This window comes from Akebia trifoliata, chromosome 1 (genome assembly GCF_017979445.1).
Source record: "Akebia trifoliata isolate Shusen 1 chromosome 1, ASM1797944v1, whole genome shotgun sequence".
In the NCBI taxonomy this organism is placed as follows: Eukaryota; Viridiplantae; Streptophyta; class Magnoliopsida; order Ranunculales; family Lardizabalaceae; genus Akebia; species Akebia trifoliata.
The window spans coordinates 1400118-1422440 of NC_141375.1; the positions used below are offsets into that span (position 1 = coordinate 1400118).

A 22323-nucleotide genomic window follows, 5' to 3' on the forward strand; every position below is an offset into this window, starting at 1 on the left:
GGAATTATGATGGCCATGGTTTGGCATTTCCCAAGAAAAGATGTATGGGGGTGATAATGGTAATTTAGTTTTCCCTCTTTTTCTTGAGGAAAATTGTTTCCAGTATGATTCTAAGGCGTTCACTCAGCTGCAAATATTTGGAAATTGTGAGTTACTCATCTAATTAGCCATTGTTCTTAATTAATTTTGAAATCAATAATATGGTTGCTCTATATTTGTCCTGGCATGTTGTTTCATAAGATTGTGGGCTTGTGGCAGTTTGCATCCAATTAGGCCTTCTGTTTTTTCTGGCGATGCTCTTTGGTTGTTTTGATTATCTTTTGTTTATCGATATTGTTAACCATTGGCTCTGATCTCCATACTATTTTTACTGTCTACAAGAATGTGATGGTTGGAGGTTTATAATCAAGTTGTTTTTAGGGAATCTTTTATTACACTTACTTGCAAATACCTTTTCACCAAATTCTTGGTAATTACTTCTATTTGGTTCAGTGCCCTTGTCAATGATAACTATTTATCTAGTTTTCTAACAACTTCTAATTTAGTTGCTATCCCGGGATTGGATCTGTGGCTTCATTGTTGTAGTGCAATATGAATACAAATTGAGATACGGACTCAAACCATTGTTATTTTTTATGCTGTGGTGACTCTAAGATGCATTACTGGTTTCTATATCAAAAGTAAATAGTATAGAATAAGAAAAAAGACTTGCTTGATAGTCAAACGAAGTGGACAGGAGGCAATATTGTTCTCAAACACAGTACTCACCATGTTTTTTTGAAAGACTAGTAAAAAATATGGCATAGAAGAGTGTGTCTCGTCATTCTTGGAGTTTTTTTTTTCCATAATGCCTTCATTTGTTTTTGTTGATGTATAGAACTTTGTTCGACTGTCTGAATAGTATAATGGGTTCATATTACTAACTCCAATATTTGGAATAAGGCATAGGTGATGATTATGAATGGTTAATGCCTATATTGTGTTCTCTTTAATTAGTATAGTGTTATCACCGTCAATTCACATCTGGTATTTACTATCACCTTAGCACTTCTTCAAGTTTTTTAAATATTCTACCTAGGTTTGGGCTGATCTATCAAGACATTGTCAATATCAAATCTATTTTACAGTTCCAGGAGGATGTAGTGTTGATCTAATAAACTATGAGGGAAAATAACATGTTTATGCTCTGAATCGGCCAACTAAATGAGGCAGGGAGGCTGCGGAAGATATTTCGAGGCAACAAAAGCTTCAGATTTCCTTAAATAATAACTTCTATCAAGAGGAGACTGAACAATTGATAGTTATTCCTAAGCAAAATCTTGTGTCAACTGGGCTAAGACTATCGTATGACGATGATGAACATAACTCCATTGTGACTTCAGAAAACGGAAGTATGGCAACAACCCTTCTTGTCATTCTTCACCTTGGTGACAATCTCAAGAGCGAGATTGACCGGCAGAAGGAAGAATTTGACCATTACATCAGAGTTCAGGTGCATTAGCTTTCGAATTACTTTTTTAGCGTACTTAAGAAAAATTCCTGGTGAACAGCAAGAACACATAACGAAGAGAGTAAGGGAGGTGAAGCAGAGGCACGTGTCTTCTTTTCTTAGTGCCATAGAAAAAAGAGTGGGCAAGAAGCTACAAGAGAAAGATATCACAATAGAGAACATAAACCGTAAAGATAGGGAACTAGTCGAGAGAATAAAGCAAGTAGGTATGGAAGCCCAATCTTGGCACTACAGAACCAAGTACAATGAGTCGGTCGTAAATGTTCTGAAGAACAACCTCAGGCAAGCCATTGTACAGGGTACTGACCAAGTGAAGGAAGGTTGCGGGGACAACGAAGTTGACGACACGGCCTCTTATATTGACCCGAACAACCATCTGAACGTCATTCCGGGTGGATCCAGGAATCCCGGCAAGGGAGGGAAGATGGCTTGCAGGGCATGTAAGCGTAAGGAGGTTTCTATCATTTTACTTCCTTTGTAGGCACCTGTGCTTGTGTAACGATTGCAAAGGGTTTATCAATGCATTATAATATTAGATTTGTAAATTATGACTCAGTGTAACTCTTTTTGTGTATAAATTAATGTGATAGAGAACCTCAATGTTCTCTATTTGGGTCTATTTTGACAGCAGGTTAATAGGTGTGTAGAAAAAAAAATTTAAATTTAAATTTTTTTTAAAGTTTAGGTATCAATTTATGACCACTTTAGATATCAGTTTGTAACTGATGCTTGAAGTCTCAGACTTAGGACATCAGTCTTATAGACATCGGATTTTAAATCGATGTCTAAGATATTTTTTTTGTGTTAGTGTGTTTCATTATATAAATGCAGATTTTGAATGATTTTTAGTCATTCCAAATTCTGAGTTCTGGAACAGTTTTTAGCCATTCCAAATCCTGAGATCTAGAACGGCTTCCAGCCGTTTAAATTCATTAACGGTGCCTCGATTATAGATTGTCTCTCAACCGTTTTAGACAGTCTTCGGAACGGTTACAAACCATTCCTAATTTCCATTTTTTTGTTGTAGTGATGTCAAGTAGTTGATTGAGTTTGCCACGTGGGGTAATCAGACTATCACAACTCTTTGGGCAATGAGGATTTCATATGTCTTTAATTTAACGAAGAGGAATCGGTTAGACCAAATCAAACCTCAATCAGAACCCGATCTCACCAATTAAGAAAAATTTCAGTTCGATTTCCAAAACATTGATAATAATAAATAATTTTCAACACAATTTTGCATGCCACACGGAAGTATTACAAAAAACTAGTACCTACGTAAAATCAGATATTTTTAAAATTAATTCAAAAGATTATTATAAAAATATCAAATAAATAATTCAGTTTTGTATTATATTTTATTATTTAATGAATGCAAAGATACCTTTCTAATTTAAGATATTAAGTAAGGCAATTTTGATGATAAAATAATAAAAAGAATGGTAGATAAGAGAGAGGTGTTATGTAATTTTATTCATTTTGATGAAAAAAAATCCTCTATTAGTAAATTTAAATATAATATGAAGTCATTTAAGGGATTAGGGGACATTTTTGAAAGAAAATTTGGTGTCCAACAACCCTCTACTCTGCCTTCTCTTATTATAATAGTAAAGATTTGTCATGCAATATATTGCAAAGATAATTTTCTAATTTAAAATATTACCTAAGGAAAATTTTAAGATATAACATAATAAAAGTATGGGAGATGCGATGTGCAGGCGTTGTACGTGCCGCCCTGAGACTAGTCTTCGGACGAAGACCATGGTCTATCGACTTGGAAAAGCCCGGATATGGGCCCAGTCTGTTTACAAAGATACCCGATTATAAAAAAACAAAAAATGTATGAGAGGCATTTGTAATTTTATTCATTTTGAAGAAAATAATCCAAATTATAATATGGGGGCAATTTGGAAAGAAAATTTTGGTGTCCTCTGCTCTGCCTTGTCCCATTATAATAATAAAGACAAGAGATTACCCAAGTCTAAGTTAGGCTTAATTTTTATAAAAATTTAAAATTAAAATTAAAAAGTTTTCATTTTAGAAACTTATTCATTTCGTAACATTGGGGATCTGGAATTTATTTATCTACCTTTATTATTGGGCTTGCTTTTTGGCCAACATTCTTAAGTGTAGAGAACATTTAATGGGGACATGGAAAACTCTTTTAGGACCTATTAACCTTTGAATAGTTGGCCTAAAACGGGTCTCTAACCTCTTCGACCACATGAATGTTTGGCCCATATCTTATTCTGTTTTTATTCTAAAAACATCCTGATCAGTGATTTCTAAATGTTGGATTTGATCATGTTCTTCATGGGCTTGAAACTCATCTATGGGCTTGTCAATAAAATTGTATGGTATGGACTAAAAAATTGTAAGGCTTTTTCGTTAAGCCCATTTTCTAGGCATGGCAAGGGTAAAGTGTAGTTTGTCTGATCTATAATTTCCAAATTCGCTTCTTTTATATTAAACAACGAATCGAAACCAGGCAAACACATTCATTCCAAAGGGCAGTGCCAGGATTTTTCTCATGCAGGGGCAACCAAGAGTAGAAAAATTTTCGCGGGGACAATTAAGAGTGAAAAAAATCGTTGTGGGAGCAACTAAGAGTAGAAAAAAAAATTGTGGGGGCAATAGTGGCAGATTTCTTTATCCGCCGCTAAAATCTGCCTCAATAGCACATTAATCCATAGAATTTGAAAACTCTAAGGGGAGGGGGGGCAAGTGCCCCCACTCTAAATCCACCCATGGTTCCAAACTATCGATACAACATATTTACTTGAAAATTTCTATTAAATCTCTTAAGTAGTGGATGATGAATTTTTTATAAATTGAGTGCCAAACTTGATGAGACATATATATATATATATATATATATATATATATATATATAATATATATATTATTATATATATATATATATATATATATATATATATATAACTAGAGAAGGCGGAGGGAAGTGGCCCGGCACCAAAATTTAAGTGGCCATAAGTACCCCACTTTTATATTTAAATTTAATATGATTAGGGTCATTTTGGTAAAAGATAAAGAAAATTGTAACCAATAAGTATCTCTCTTGCATATTAAAAATCCTTTAATCAATATTTTAAATTCGAAATAAGCCTTTTTTAATACATGTGCGTTCGCACATACCACCTTTCTAGAAAAATATAAGGAAAATCATACATTTATCCTACCAAATGACTTTCCCACCCTTTGAGGTTTCAAATATCATTCAATACAAGATGACTTGCCAAATTCATCATGATATCGTTCTTAAACGAGACAGGTTCACACTACGTCTCAAACTTCACACCATCTTACGAGATGACTCAGACAATATTTTGATAATCTCAGTCGAGTTAATGAAACTCGATCAAGTCAAGTGGGATTTTGTATATTTTGATTAGAATAGTTAATATTTTTTAGAATTTAAATATTTATTATCAATAAATAAAAAAATTTAATCTACCTTATTTTTATAATAAAAATAATATATATATATATATATATATATATATAGGGTCAGGATCAAGGGACATATGAAAAAACATATGTAAAAATATTGTAACATCAATAAATTTTCAAAATATAGGTTAGAAGTTTCAGATTGAGCTGATTTTTTGTGAGGATGATCTCTATGATGGGAATATCATTTGGAAAAAAAAATCAGTCCAATCTGAAACTTCTAACCCCATTAAAAGTGATTTAGAATGTGGACCGTCGATTTTTTGTCAATTTTTTTCAATAATTTGTAAATCACTTTTGATGGATTTAGAAATTTCAGATTGAGCTGATTTTTTGTGAGGATGATCTTCTCATCATAGTGACCATCCTCGTAAAAAATCAGCTCAATCCAAAACCTCTAACCCGTATTCTTAAACATATGTCCTTAATTTTATATATATATATATATATATATAATTATTTTCATATAAATATATAAATAAATAGTTTTGAATCGAATTAAATGATTCATCTCATCCAAGACAACTTTTTTTTTATAACCGAGTATCCCTGTAGATAGAGGAACTAAACCCGTATCTAGGCTTTGCCTAATCCATAAACCATGGTCTTGTCCAAAGACTAATCTCAGAACACGTGTAATGCTCGCATATCACACGCATAAAGTAAGTGAGAGTACACCCTCCCAGATGGTCCTGAGGAATTAATGCTCATATTGGGTATTAAACTCATGACCTATGGGCATTAATCGCTTGTCGGTCTAAAATTGCATTGAGACGTGACGAGACAACTTAATATCATTAGTAACGAGACGACAAATTGAGATTTGATACCATGCACAATTTAATGTTACATTCATGATTACCCCACCTCCAAAACTACTCTCTTTTGAACATTTCCCCATGTGCAATCCATAGGGGTTAAATAATTTTTTCATCGAATTTATTTTCTCATAATCATTTTTTTTTCATAAATTCACTTTTTCTGTAAAAACAAATTTCCCACAATTATACTCAAAGCTAAGGACTAGGGCTAGCAATGATTCAAAATATACTTGACACATTCGATTCGAAGAAAAAAAAATACGAGAAATTGAATTTTTAGATCAAAATCTCAAATCTTAAATAATGTCATATTAGATTCGGATCTACCCTAAATCCGTTAAAAAAAATTCAATCCAAACATATTTTTATAATTTTATATTAATCTTAATTTTTAAATTTTTTGAACATTAATTCCGTACCGTACGAACAGATCCGTTGCCAGCCCTACTTAGGACCAAGTTTGATTGTTTCTCAATCCCAATAAAATGCGTATATCCGAAACGTGAGACGTACAATAATGATAGTAAACATGACGTCCTCATTCACTAACCTGTATTTACATGCCACGTGTGCATTTCAGAGTATAATTCATTTGTGGCCAGACAAGAAAGCGTGAGACAAAGTTTACGAAAATGAATAGGACAGCCACATGGCCAACTTTTGACATTACACGTGTACTGGTCCCCACTTCTGTTAGAAACCAAACACTTCTATATTCGGTATCAGTTTCGGATCTACTTCAGCATCTTCGGTCTCGATTCCCAGCATCTTCATTAGATTCCTTTTCATCAATAAATCCAACGGTTCAGATCTTCTCTCCACTTCTAGCTTTCTCAATAAATTATTCAGTGGTCTCGTCGGTTTCAGAGGAAAATAGGTCACAGCTGAATCTTTGAGCTCTCTCCATCAGAAGCCATGGACGTCTTGGAATCTCCATTAGAAGCTCTCATCTTCAAATACCTTGGTTTAGGTTTATTAACTACCGTTAACGGTATCTGTACTTGGGTTGCTGTTTTGACGGCTGCCGTTAGTTTCTGGAGAATCAGAGATGTTGGTTCCCACTCTCATCCCCATAAATCAGATGGTTCTCATTCGTTTCATGATCAGATAACAGATGGGTCTCACTCTCAAACGTTAGGTGAGTTAACGCCGTTAGAGTCTTTGGAGGAGCCAGCTCAAGCGTGTTCTTCCACTTCTTCTGTTTCTACCGTTGAAGATGACGGAATGGTGAAGGGGAAGTTCACGGTGTGTTACTTTGGTGACGATGACGGTAACGGTGATGAGTCAACGTTAAAAGAAGGTTGGAGTGACGATGATGTTAGAGGTGGTTACTTAGAAAGAGAGTCTTGGGAGGGATTGGTGAGGAGAAGAGGGGATTTGGGTTGGTACCGTTATCAGGACTTAACGGTGCTTAACGGCAGCATTGTTAGGTTATGGGACGATGTTAAACGGAGAAACTCACAGTTAGGTGGGGTTGGATGGTAGTTAGCGGATCAAGGCTCTCAAACGGACGGTTGAGATTAGAGGAAAAACAAATTTTTCTTAGAGATCAGGATTATTTTTCTAGGGATTAATATCGTTTTCTAGAGATAATTTTTTCTTGTTATCTCAACCGTCTAATTGACAAAGAATCACAACCGTGTATTGAGAGGCTATTGTTTGCCTTCATATAATTATTGCAAATGTACATATTTCGTTGGGTAGTAAAACATTCTCTTTGAATCTATACAGGTCTCCCTCTAGTCCCACAGATCACAACTTATTCCCATTTTATGTGAAAAATATATAAAGTTTATTTATATTTAAGATGTAAATATATATATTTGATCCATATATATGATTTATATTTGAACCGTTTTCTACCAAATCCTTGTTAGGGTCGCCCATGGGTTTGATCATATTCATATCCAATTTGAACGGTAACTTCGGATCTCAATCGAGGATATTTGGGTTCCAATAAAGATCCAATGGAATAAAAGTTATAAGTTATGCTCATGTTTTTTTTTTTTTTTTATCGGTAAGATGGGGTTGCAAGGATCCCACTCTTTTTATTAAACAATCATGTTCGAGCATAATTACAAGAGAGATCTTCTATGATAATCCCCAATAGATCTAGGGGGGATATTATCACTATTTTTTATTTAGATTTATGAAGATTATTTATATTTTGTATATGAAATTGGATTTGATTTGATTCAAGATTGATCGGAAAGTTATTGGATTGAATTTGGATCTTCATATTGAGGTTTGATAAAACCCGATCCAATTCTTATCCATTAGTTTAGGATCTTATCCAATTTATGGGATTGGTTCCAAATTGACCCTGTTAAATTTGAACCCTATCCATTGACAGCCTCTACCTAATCCTATCCAGACCGTGCATGCATGTGAACCTCTTTTTTTTTTTTTTTTTGTTACTAGTAGCATCAAGTATCCTAAGAAGAGCCCCGATTCAATATTTTGTGTGTTTCTATATAAAAAGGAGTTACGTTTGACAATTTTATTGATCTTATGAAAGGTTATTGAAATTCTCAAGTTACTTAAATTATTTTTAATATATCTTCATTATGAATTCAAAAATTTTGCATTTCCTCATTTGATTTAACTATGGTAAAATGACGTTGATTAAGATAGTAAGAGAGGATGTGAACATATTGTCTTTCTTTAATAAAGTCGTTTTCAATTGGAAGAGATCATTTCCCCATAAATTTTAATTAAAAGGAAGAGGGAATCATGAGGGTCCCTACAATGGAAAAAAAAAAAAAAAAGAATATAGGGGGAATCAAGGAAACAATGTTACATTGGAATACATTTGATGCATTTTAATCCTCTTTTAGTCGAGAAACCAACGAACAGATCTCTCTCTCTCTCTCTCTCTCTCCAAGAATTTAAGATGAAATTTCCAATAAATTTAGACCGAAGAATAATATTTATTTCTGAAGAAGCCAAGATTATCTCCAAGGGATCGCCATTAGCTTCTAAACATGTTTGATTGTGGCCATGGATTCGGATGTTACCTTCACTTTGATTATCATGACCAACTATGCTTTACTCATATCAGTCACAATTCATGGCCCAAAAGGACAGTCTATGAAGAACAGGTTTCATCTTCGAGAATGAACACGAAAAAGCATGGAATGGAGCTTTATATATATATAATAAAATGATTTTTTGTGAGGATGATCTTCATAGTTAGTAGATCATCCTCACAAAAAATCAACCAATTCTGAAACTTCTAACCCCATGAAAACTAGTTATAAACTAATGGTAAAAATTGACGGTTCACAATTCTTCATCTTATAAACTAGGGTTAGAAATTTCAGAATTTATTAATTTTTTGAGGATGATTTTCTCATCATAGAGATCATCCTCACAAAAAATCAGCCCATTCTAAAATTTTTAATCCATATAAGACAAAATGCTTTGTCTAAAGAACGCCACCCATATATATATTTACATTGATATCAAAGAGGTTTTCCACAAGCCCACTTACTATCCTTCTCAAAATGAAAACCAAATTATTTTGATGACAAAGAACTTTCTATCTACTTGATATATGCCATACTTTTTCCATATCCCACAACAACTCAGTGATAATTGAACGGCCATTGATTTGATTTAGATGACAGTTGGAATCATCTAAGTTTTCGCCCATATGCACTTAATCTTACATATCTACTCGTACAAAAATAACAAATAGAAATATCACATTATTTTCCATCATATGGATACTTTGATAACTCCAAGACTGGATAAGACCAGGAACTCGCGAATTTGATTTCTAACTTTCACGTTTTATTCATTTTTTGACAATTGCACTAATGTTGGAGTTTAATTTCGAGATTTATTTTACGGTGCCCCAAAAAAATATAAGAGTTAGGGTCTTGATCTTGAACCCACAAAGGAAGTGTTTGGATTTTGCTATAAAATCCAAAAATCAACTTGAGGCCTGACCCAGATCCAGACCCGTTGGTATCAGGCTTGGTGAAAGCCCATTTTTTCTCCAAACATAAATTATTACTCCTACAAAACTCTTTACTTTGCGTTCAAGTTTAGGTTGAAGGCATCCCAAGTTCCAACATCCTTAACCAATTTGTTTGTATTGAGTTATGTTTTTATTAAGCCAAAATCCAAGCCCAGTAAAACTAGGCCTCATTTAGAACTGGGCCCATCTCTTCAAACCCTTTCACTAATTGAACCTATCTCTACTCTTCCAATTCACTTCTAGGCCTGCTTAGTACACTACAAATGATTTGGATTTGCAAATGTTTTGCGATGAATGATTTATTATTGCTCGGGAACCATTGAGAAATCTCTTGCGAATGTTTTCTTATGATTCGTTGGCATGTGCAATAAAAAATTTCATTATGATTTTGCAAATATACCAAAAGTCATTTGTTGAAATATCTTAAGAATTTAGATGATCCATCAAATTTTTTGCAATGCAAATCATTTGCATTATGTAACCAAGGATGAGTAAAATTGACCTCAGAAAATGATTTGCAGCATACCAAGAAGGGCTTACTTTCTAAATTTCACCCTCATTTTGATTTATTTATGGCCAATTTCATTATTTTGTCACGCAGAAGAAAAAAAAAATTGCAATGACCATTTAATCATCAAATTATTTTTCGAATCAACATTCTTCTGGTTTCAATACAATATAAATTGATCAGAGCCCAATTGAGGCCCAATCTAAGTTGAACGAAGGCTTTTCATATTTTACACACATGGACATATCATCCATCATTCTTAAACAACAATCAAGAGGATCAACATAAATTGACAATCAGAGTCGTCAATAAATTGGAGGTGATCTCTAACAAGCACAATCGAAGGCATTAATTTTACATAATCAAATCTGAGTTCCTTAATCAAAGGAACATGGGATAAGGAGCAAAGATAGTAAAGAGTTTTGAGGGGGGGGGGGGGGGGGGGGAATTGCCCCCAAAAGAATTTTTTTTTTTTTTTTTTTTTTTTTTACATCCTTGCTTATATGATTTATTTTAAGATATCCCTATGTATTTTCAACTAATTACATACCCATTTGCCCCCACTTCTTCACCTCACTCTCCATTTGCCTCCATTCCCTCACCTCCTTCCAATTTTTGCCCCCCTTTCAATGTTTATAGACGATATTGCCTCGACTTGGGCCTTCTCTCAGAGACTAATTGAAAATGACCTAAGCATTCCTTTTTTCAATTTCTAACCAAAACCTCTTAATTTCTTCTTGAATCATTCATCTTCAAGCTCTTCAACTGTACAATTAACTATAGTTTGCCCCCACTGCAAGAAATCATGGCTCCACCCCTGAATGCGATTGTCGAGGGATATTAGAGTAGTAGTTATATATGTAGTAGTTTATTAAGGTGTGTCGAGATACACCAAACCATATTATGGTAGTTACGCTAGTTATATAATTGAATGTGTGTAAGCATTCTCTATTTAATAGAATGTTTATTGAAGATAAATGTATTCGGGAATTTCAAGTTTATCAAACATTTTCACTTTTGTGTTTGTTAAATAAAATAAAAAATAAAAAATAAAAATTCATTTAGGATGTAGTTCTACATGTTTTGGTGAATGAGATATCCTTGTATTTTTTAACTGATGACATATATCTTGATCTCATTCTACTTTAGAAAACTAGCAAAAAATGACTTAAATGAGCTCATCGTACCTCTAGTAAAAAACCCTTGACTCTTCTTCTTAGTATAAGTCATCTTCAACCTATTGGATAACATTTTTCCTTCGTCTTCAATCTTAAGATTCTACCACCTTCAACATTAAGAGCAAGATAGTATTTGTGAGGACTCAACAAAATAAAAAAAAAGATTGAGTAATAGTTTTTTTAAAAGAAAAATTCAATGGAATTTTGGATAGAAAAATCAAGGGTTTTCCATTAAAGTTTAAGATGATGGATTGAGAATGAGGTTGAATTTTAGTTAAAATTATTCATCCGAGAGATTCAAGAGCCTGAAAATGACAAAAAAAAATTGGTGAAAAATCAAGGGTTTTGGACTTAGAAGTTGAAGATGAAGACATTTAGGTATTTTTACATTAATCTTCTGTTACATAGACTCAAACAAGCAAGGGGCGAATGCATCAGTTTGTAAAAACACGAGGGGTATCTAAAATATATATTCAACAAAATGATAAGATACGTCTAAATCACCCAAAATATAATAATTTCAATAGTTCGAATGAATGTGATACATCACATGGTGATGAACATCACATATAAATGTTGGCCTTAGATGTGTGGCTTAGTGGTTGGAGTTCCTTAATAGAGGATCCCAAATTCAGATGAAAAACTGTTAGTACAGCTCTCACAAACACAAAATCATTGATTATTATTAGTAATTAAAGAAGCTTAAATGGTAATCTTTAGCTTAATATAGTAAAATAAGAACACAGCCCTTATGGCAATGGTCCCATCAATAGCACATTAACAATAAACCTACTAGATGGTGACTCTCGACTCATATTTCTGGGTAGATGTAGACGCATCGGGATGCGTACTATAATTATATTTTTATTTAAATAAAAATTCATGTATATATGATTCTAAACTTACTGGGTCGATCCATTTTAAAAGGAAAAAAGATGTACTACCCTGCGTTAACGTTGGACACTGATTTGGAATGTCAAACAGTTGATTTCTTAACTTGTATCTCCAGGAAAAATCTATAGTTATCTGTGTTCATAAATGGATTCGTTAGCACTTTTTATAAATAAATATATTTAAAAATTTATTCGGATGGATTTTAACACAACATTTGCAATATATCAATAACAAAAAAAAATAATAATAATAATTAAAACTAGATCTACAATAAAGAGAAAGAAGAAGACATAACAAGAATCATTTCTAAGACGATTATAATGTAGATTGACTCCCCTTATTAATGAGGTTGCATTTAAATTAAGAGAAAAAAATGTCGAGTGGTATATTTCTCAAAATTGAATTTCTATTCATGAAATTCTCAGAGTAAAAAAAAAAATCAACAAAAAAAAAAATACTATTAATTATATATGGGTTAGAAGTTTTGGGATAGGCTGATTTTTTCTGAGGAGGAGATCATTATCACCAAAAATTAGCTTATTCTAAAACTTTTAATCCCATCAAAAGTAGTTTATTAAAAATAAGACGATTCACGATTCTTCAACTTGTAACCCTCGGTCAGATACTTGAGAATAAGTTGATTTTTGGTGAGAATGATCTCTTCACTATAAATATAATCCTAACAAATAATAAGTCCATTATGAAACTTGTAACCCCTATTTTGACAAATGTTTGACTATCTTTAGGATGTCGCTTCGCATTATATATATATATATTATGAGTCTATTAGGAAATCTATGCAATCAATGGAGTACCAAATCAAATCATGAATCAAGATTGCCTAAGATGAAGGAATAATCATATTTAGAATGTTTCTTTCACAGTAGAATTCTATTTATAGAATATTTCTATTACAATAGAATTTATCTTTGGAATATTTCTATTTATATCCTTGTATCTATAAAGATGTAATTTATGATGAAATAATTCATTACTCTCTATCACCTAAAGATTTGACTTGCTAGGTGACATACTCAATCGACTCCCTGATGTGGACAAGTTTTGGACCTGTAGATCTGTGCGATTTGGGATACACGACTCCCTCGAGATACACTTTTTTATGGGAAAGTGCAATCGTGTATCTCGAAACATACAAATCTATAATTCCCAAACTTGTCACGTCAAGGAGTTGATAGAGTAAGTCGCCTGACAAATATTATTATCACGACTCATATTTTATATATCAAATAAAGGATTGGGCTCTGGTGACTCATGAGAAAACACATATTCTCAACCTGTAGACAATGAAATCCAACGATCGAGATTTACATGTATCCAGTAACAAAAATCTCGAGGTAAATCTCAATCATTGGATTTTATATTTACACAATTGTATCATGTGTTTTTTCCATTAATCATTCTTCAAAAGTCAATGTATCCATAAAATTATAATATTATTCGTAACTATTTTATTTATCATATTGGTTATGGATCGGATCTAAACCTAATTGAATTGATCCTAAATCGATTCAATCCAGACCCGATCCATAGACAACCTCCGACATCTTTGGTCCTTAGCCTTGAATTTATACTGAATTTGAAACCTCCAATATTGAAGCTAATAACTACGGCATTTAATTGTAGAAATGATGCATAAATAACTGCCGACTTGGTACGGCTGTAGATGCTAGGATTTGTAGCGGTGCAATTACTGCCTTACCAGTTAGGCCCACTTTACCAAAACTGACCTTCCTTTTAGAACAAAATTACAATCTTACACTGCTTAGTTGGCAATATCAAATTGTGGGTCCCTGCTTGATACTCCATTTGGCCCCTTATCGTTTTATAAGGCCACCATGCATCTTGAGATCCAACTCATAGGATTTCAATATCTTTTTTTATATATAGAATCGTGATAATATGACAATCCCACACGTGGCAAACTCAATCGACTACTCTAACATGATAAAATCGGGAATCATACATGGCTGCACTTTTCCATTAAAAAAATGTATCTTGAGAGAGCTATGTATCCTAAGGAGCACAGATCTATGATTCCTAAACTTGAAACGTCACGTAGTCGATTGAGTATGTCACATGGGGTAGTCAGATTATCACGACTCTATTTTATATTTTGTATTGGTATATATGGTTGGCATCTGTTGATTACATTTTTATATTAAGTTTGATTTCACACGTATACACTAAATAATAATAATTTTTGTAAAAATAATAGATCTAACACGACCTGAGATCAAATTCAAAAAAGTTTTTTTTATTTGATTTATTTGGTGTTGGATGGACAATATGCTAATCCATGTGAGTCCAACAACCCTTGAGAATTGAGAGGTTGTAGAAGAGTGAGAACTGAGAATGATTAAAATATAGTTTTGACTGAAAAAATGTCTTTTATTATATAAATATTATAATTATTGATATTATAGTTCGAATCGGATATTATCAAATCAAATATGCCGGCATCTAAATTCATATCGTAAATCTTATCGAATATTAAAAATTAACCGAATTCAAATCCAACATTCAAAATTTTCAAATATAAATTCGGATTTTCAACTATCTATTGACAGGCCTAAGCTAGGCTAACCTCACTCTATTTTAAACTAAAACAAGGTGTTCTCTTTTATAAAGTTTTTGAGAAGATCATTCAAATAGCACAAGTCTCAATTCATTTGGACAATAATTAAAACTACACCTAAGAAAGCTAATTTAATTTAAATTAAAAAAAAAAACTACAAGATTGGAATTTCATTTCCTTGTTAAAGGGTGATTTATGTGTATTCAAATTGATTTCATTTTCTATTGATCTCAATTTTCTATTATCAGCAAATATTAATGCCGTTGTTTTCCAATCTTTCACTGAAAATCTTAGATTTTTTACCAAAAATATGTTGATTCAACCTCTTCAACCTCTAGGGAAAATTATTTTTAATCTATTTGCCTCATCTTCAGTCCATTATTCCCAATCTCACCTTAACCCCTTTTAGGAAATCCTTTACTTATCCATCCTAAATTCCTTTGTTTTCTATTTCTCCAAAATCATATCTTGTTCTTATATTATCCAATTAAAGGAAGATGTCTGATTCTAAAAAGAAAAATAGGTCTTTATTTGGCTACAAAGGACATTTGTACTAGTTTACTAAAGAAGACCGAGGTCCAAAGAGGCATGTCAACATATGAGGTATATCAAATATTCACAAAAATATAAATGGGTGTGGCTGTATCACCAAAATTAAAATGGCTCTCTTCCTAATCCAAACCTTCTCTCATGTCCCTCATGAACATATCTCTTCTAATGTCCCACACATCTCTTCTCACCCCTCCCCCAGCCCACGCCCTCCCCATACTCAACCCGTCCCTCTCTCATCCCTCCCCAGCCCACGCCCTCCCCATACTCAACCCGTCCCTCTTCTCCCCTCTTGTCTTTTGTTTTCTTCTTTAATTTGTATGGAAATAAAATCTGACCAACTATGATTGGGTTGTCATGAAATCTGAAGTTCGATTTAGACTTGAAGTGGAAGATGATTGACCCTTGGTCTATCCAACCCAATCTCCAAGAGAGTCGTGCTGGAGTGAAACAAACAGAGACACAAAGGTGATAAAATGATGTGGTGTCACACACATTTCCGTAGATGCTTTTCCAAGATACGAGTAAAAAGCATCTACGATTATGTGCGAGCCACCACATCATTTTTGTCACCTTTATATCTCCGTTTGTGTCATTCCAGTATTTTCCCTCAAAAACTATATTACTTTTTTACATTCCCTCCTACATAGATCATTAAAGAGTCGTGCTCGAGTGATCTCAAGATTGACTTCAATTCACACTTTGTTGACATGAAGGTGTGCAAAACATCTATGGTTCCTACACATCTCCATGTCAGTAAAGTGTGAATTGAGGTCATTCCAACATTATTCGTAATTAAAATAGTATCAATTATGATAAGGTCGATAATTTTATAAATTTTGCCAATGTAACTTGTATCATATCTTTGTCCAATGAATTTCTTTAGAATTATAAAACTAAAGTTTTATAAACGCAAGTATTTTCTTCTAAAAAGTGACATATAAAAAGAGGTAAAACACAAGTACTACCCAATAATGAAGCTCAATTATTTAACAATCTATCTACTTTAGAATCCAAATCTCAAGAATAAAAGATTATTTAGGAAGTAGAAGACCAACTTTCTTCAAGGTGTTTAGATAAGATTAATGAGATTAAACACAAGAACAATGCTATAGTGACTGCGTAGGACATTGAACAGACATGGAGTTGTGCTCAGAAGTTTGAACCATAGGTGTTTCACTCGTATCTTGAGAAAAGTATCTATAGTTCTGAGTACAACTCCACATCACTGCACTGTATTGTACAATCACATAAACATTATTCTAAAAATAACATTTCAAAAAAGCATATGAAAATGAAGGAATGTTGGAAGAAAAATCTTTGTTTTTTTGAAAAGATTACTTAAAGGACCCTTGCAAAGAGACTTCTTTCTAAATAGTCTCTAAGTTTTTAATGATTGTTTGGTAAGACATTTAGTAAACTTTTTCTCTCTAAATGGTCCCTGGACCTCATCTCCCACATTTCACATAATTGAATAGCCTAATCATTCGAACTCATTTTTTTCATCCAAAAATTGAATTTTTGACATCTCAATAAAGTTTCGTAGACTTCATTCCATCAAAAATGATTTAAGAAAGAAGAAGAAGCTATTTACAAGGGTTTTTTTCCAAATATTTTGAAGATGTATGTAAAAAATTAGATTTTTTCATTTTTTTTTCTTAATTTTTAGATGAAAATCGATCAATATTAATTCTTTTTTGTTAAATAAGTCGTTATCTCAAGTTTTTAGTCAATATTTTCATGTATTTTAGTCAAAAATTGAAAATGGGTGGGTTTTACCAGTGTTGAGTTCACCACTTTTTATTTTAAAAAATGGTGAAATCGACAGTAATTCAAAAAGTGTCTAGTTCAACAATAAATAAAAGGTGGTAAACTCGACAATAAATAGTACTCAGTTCAATAGTAAAAAAATGTGAAATCGACACTAAATAAAAAATCGTCAAGTTCTACAATAAAAATTATGAACTCAACAGTAAGAGTGACTATTAAGAAAGAAAAAGTTTACGAAATGTCCTATCAAGCTAACATGCAAAACTTAGGGAATATTTAGAAAGAAAACTTTCAGCGAGGGTCTTTTTAAGTAATTTTTCCTTGTTTCCTTAGTTAAGGGTTAACAATGGTGAGGGCAGTTGAGTCATTCTTTATAAATCATTAGAGAAGACCCAGGTCAAGGGGCATATTGTCAGTTCAATAATTGATAACACATGTGTATTTCAAATATACACATACCAAAAGTACAGGTTTATGTATGACTCACCTACATGTACAACTCATTAAAAGAAATGGCAGTTCCGTAATTATTATAAAAAATGAGGCTAACTTAATAAGTAATACCAGATTCTGCCCTATCCTACATGTGCCCTTGCCTCTATAAAACGAACTCTCTACTCATCACTGCCCATCTCTCTCTCTCTCTATCTATCTACAATGGCGTTCCCATTCCCTCTCCTCACAGTCCTTCTTTGCTCATTTTCTCTCTCCTCCGAAACCCGTTACGTTACAGCAAAAAACACCGATCCGTCATCCGATATCGTCCACACTTCATGCATCCACGCCAGCTACCCAAACATCTGCTTAAGAACACTCTCCTCCTACGTGGGCCCCGCAAAAACTCCTAACGACGTTGCCCAAGCAGCCGTTACCGTCAGCATCTCACGTGCCGGAAAAGTTTCCGGTTACATTTCACAACTCACCAACATTAGTAACCGGAAGAAGAGGGAACAAGTTGCACTGATTGACTGTGTTGAACAGTTATCCGACTCGGTCGACGAGTTACGTAAAACTCTTTCCGAGTTAAAACATCTCAATAGCAGAACGTTTCGATGGCAGATGAGTAACGCTGAGACTTGGGTCAGCGCTGCTTTGACCAACGAGGAAACGTGTCTTGATGGGTTTCAAAACGTTGATGGGGACGTGAAGCTAGATGTTAAGAAGAAGATCACGAACGTAGGCAAGGTTACGAGTAACGCGTTGTATCTTATCAATCGTCTTGATGAGACACGTGGCAAAGGCGATGTTCATCTTTGAAGATAAACGGTTGTGATTGATTTTGGTTTTTATAAATATAAATATATGATGCCTGTGTGTATGCTTTATTTACTGTTAATGATATGTGTGATAAAAGTTTATTTTGTGACTTTTTCTAGGGTACAACGATGTCGGACACTGATTGTCCAACAAACTAAGAAATATAGGGTTTCCTGTATATCAGCTTCACGTGGAATTTATTATGAGAGATTATACTGGTACACCACTTTTTACTTACAACACACCAATCGAAATTAAATGATTATTGAATTATAATTGGGTTTGTTATAAGTAAAAGTTGGTGTGTTAATAGAAGGCCTCTTTATTATTATTTACAACGACTGAACTGAATTCAATGCTGTGGGCCCAGTCATGTGATTGGTAGGCCAGAGAGTTGATCAAGCTCATTTTATATTATGATTATCAGATCATCTGACCAACCCAATAGATCTGAATTTTTTAAAAAAGTGGTCGCCTTATTGGGATCCTATATATGGGATCTGTCAGTAAATTATTGCCATATTCTGGCCCCAACCAACCCAATAAAACGGTAGTAGTTTAATACCACACTTTTCTATTATTCTGAGGCACATTAAATGCATCAAAGGGTTATCTTAGTCAAAAATCATTGTGTCTAGTTATATAATCAAAATGATTAATTTAAAAATTAATTTTGAGACATTCTTTTTGGATTTTTGGTCCCCTTATTTTCTCAAAACTCACCTAAATTAATAAGAGATTACTTAGGGAAAAATAAAAAATGAACCCACTGGACAACTTGAAACCAATTGGTGTGAAAAACTATCGAATGGACTCTTAGTTTTTTTTTTTTTTTTTAAGTGGGATGAATCAACAAGTGAGTCTGTTATATCTTTAAGATATCTTGCTATCGTGGTCTTTAATGAAAAGACAGCCTGATTCGAATTATTGGTATCTGTTTGTGAACTCTCTAGATTTTGCTCTTAGAGGAAGGTTTTTTTTTTTTTTTTTTAATTTTTAAATTGATAAGTCTATTTTATACGAGTAATAAATTGGTTTTGACGAGAATCAAACCCACTTCCATTGTATCATCATCCATAGACTTTATTTATTAAGTTAGTTATCGAAAAAAAAAACTTTGAAACAAGCAAGCCGTTCAAAATTTTGAAGGAACCATCTCCATTGGATTAATAAATATTTATTTAGAATTGATTCAAATAAAATTAATTTAGTTTTTTTTAAAATGATATTTGAAAGTTACTTTATGATTAGTGTATTTTTTTGTTAAAATAAAAGTAAGTATTTTTTATTTAGAACATTTCTATTGGCTGATATCTTTTCACATGAATTGAAGATTGTAAAAGTACTTTTTGACTCCTTTTTCAAATATTTTGTAAATCTCACATTGCTTTCTGAATTTTTTTTGATGGATTTTTAAACCTATAAATAATAATCTATTTTCAAACTCTTTCTTCATTACAAAGACTCTCTCCTTAATAGTTTTTAATGATTTTTAACTATATGAAAAATAATTATTTGATAAAAAAATAAAAGAATTTTATTTTAAATCAAAATGAGTGTGATAGATATATTTATAGTAAGGTTATAAATCAAAGTTATGTGATTATGTCATTGTATGTATATGATATGTTAATCTCTGGTATAGATATTGATATAATTATAGAAACTAAAAATTATCTTAAATAATCTTTTGATATGAAAGACATTGGAGTGGTAAACTTTATTCTTAGAATAAAAATCATAAAAAAGATAAAACCATTAGTTTATCTCAAGCACATTATATTAAAAAAATATTAAAAATATATAATATGTTTGACCATTCATTTTCTCCTACTCTTTGTGATCTAAGTAAGAAATTATTTAAAAATACTAGTAGAGCAGAATCTCAATTAGAATATTCTAAAATAGCCTTATGAATTTAATGCAATATAAAAGTTCCGATATAACTTTTATAATGAGGGTATTGAGTAGATTTACAAGTAATCAAAAACCTAAACATTGAGAAGTTATTAGAAGGGTTCTAAAATATTTAAAAAGTACTCAAAATTGTTATTTACAATATAGTAATAAACTTGAACTAGTAGAAGGGTTCTCAGATGCTACATGGAACTCAGATTCTCATTATTCAAAGTCTACAAGTGGTTGGATTTATATTTTAGCAAGAGAAGTGATATCGTAGGGATCAAAGAAATAAACTTGCATTTCTACATCAAGTATGGAATCATAATACATAGCATTGTCAATTGCGGTAAAATAAAAATAAAATGATTTCAAAGTTTTATTAGATTTATTCCATTAACTCCTATTTGAGATTATGCAATTACTATTTATTGTGATGATAAAACTGTGTTAGCCATTTTAGAAAATATAAAATATAAGGGTAAATCAAGGCATATAGGCCTTAAATGTAACATTGTTTGATAGATATTGACAGATGGGATGATCATGCTCGAGTACATACTAACTTCATAAATAATAGTGGATCCGTTAACAAAAGTACTACCCAGAGAGGTAGTTTTAAGAACATTGAAGGGGATGGGCCTAAGACCAATATCCATAAAGACAGAGAGTAGAACATCAACTTAGTAGATTTGAAGATCCCATTTTCTAAGTTTAAAGAGATAAGAAACTACTTTATTGTCTTTGTAAATACACACAATATTTATATATTGGCTATCATTATGATGTTATTTAGTTCACATATCTTATAATGTGAAGATGATGAGTTAAACTTTTAATAAATTTGTAGGCTATCTTAAGCTTGGGTGTTAAAAAGGTTACAAGAGACCTACAACAAATTCACCAATATGAGTATAAAAGTTTAACTACTTTAAATAGAGAATCGTTTATTTCTCTAAAATACTCATGAAAATCAAGATTTAAGTGCATGACTGCAAAGCGTTAGCTTTTATCACTAATGAGTTAAATTTTAATAAGTGTATATATAATTCCGATTTATTACATAAAATTTAAGCTCAAAGATATAAGCTTCTTAAATAGCTTATAAATTTTGAATTATATATACAAGTTAAAAGTTCAAACTGTTAGGTACCTATGATTATACTTATTATTATCATTCTGATAAACATTCAGTTTGCCTCTATTCAATTAATTATTTTTTTGAATTAAGTGGGAGATTGTTAAAATAAATGTTGATTAATATTTATTTAGAATTGATTCAAATAAAATTAATTTAGTTTGTTTTAAAATGATATTTGAAAGTTGTTTTATGATTGGTGTACTTTTTTGTTAAAGTAAAAGAAAATATTTTTTTATTTAGAACATTTATATTGGTTGATATGTTTTCACATAGATTGAAGATTGTAAAAGTACTTTTTGACTTATTTTTCAAATATTTTGTAAATCTCACATTGCTTTCTAAATTTTTTTAAAGGGAATTTTAATAAACCTATAAATAAGAATTTATTCCCAAATTCTTTCTTCATTCAAAAGACTCTCTCCTTAAGAAAACTTAATGATTTTTAATTATATAAAAATTTTAATAATTATTTTTTTTATTATATATAAGAAAGAGATAGAGAAATTAGAATTAAGGAGGGCCGTCTAAATTTTTATAGGCACCAAAATCGATTCAAAAGGTATTGAAGGGGCCCACATGGTACCTAACAGACTCTTTGATCTGAATATGTGCCTAGTGGTTCAAATGAATTTCATACCTATTAGGTTTCTTAATTCATTTACGAATGAATGTGACTTTTGAAATTGTTATCTATTTATAAAGATCAATTTTGTTAAAAAAAAAATAATTAATTCTAACTTTCTA

General features: G+C 32.1%; 2 protein-coding genes and 1 pseudogene across 2 annotated transcripts; all 3 read left to right on the forward strand.

Annotated features, from left to right (window-relative positions):
* The first annotated feature begins 1376 nt into the window (after positions 1-1376).
* On the forward strand, positions 1377-2129 carry LOC147410289 (E3 ubiquitin-protein ligase BOI-like; annotated as a pseudogene).
* Positions 2130-6633: 4504 nt separating this feature from the next.
* LOC147410290 (uncharacterized) lies at positions 6634-7528 on the forward strand. Its single transcript, XM_086433563.1, has one exon. It carries the CDS (start codon positions 6718-6720, stop codon positions 7285-7287), a length of 570 nt encoding a protein of 189 aa, XP_086289689.1. The 5' UTR covers positions 6634-6717; the 3' UTR covers positions 7288-7528.
* Positions 7529-17902: 10374 nt separating this feature from the next.
* On the forward strand, positions 17903-18650 carry LOC147410291 (Plant invertase/pectin methylesterase inhibitor superfamily protein). Its single transcript, XM_086433575.1, has one exon. It carries the CDS (start codon positions 17940-17942, stop codon positions 18537-18539), a length of 600 nt encoding a protein of 199 aa, XP_086289701.1. The 5' UTR covers positions 17903-17939; the 3' UTR covers positions 18540-18650.
* The last annotated feature ends 3673 nt before the right edge of the window (positions 18651-22323 follow it).

What these genes read in the sequence shown, in the direction of transcription:
- LOC147410291 (XM_086433575.1), top strand. Translation starts at nt 17,940, where the DNA reads ATGGCGTTCCCATTCCCTCTCCTCACAGTCCTTCTTTGCTCATTTTCT.
- LOC147410290 (XM_086433563.1), top strand. Translation starts at nt 6,718, where the DNA reads ATGGACGTCTTGGAATCTCCATTAGAAGCTCTCATCTTCAAATACCTT.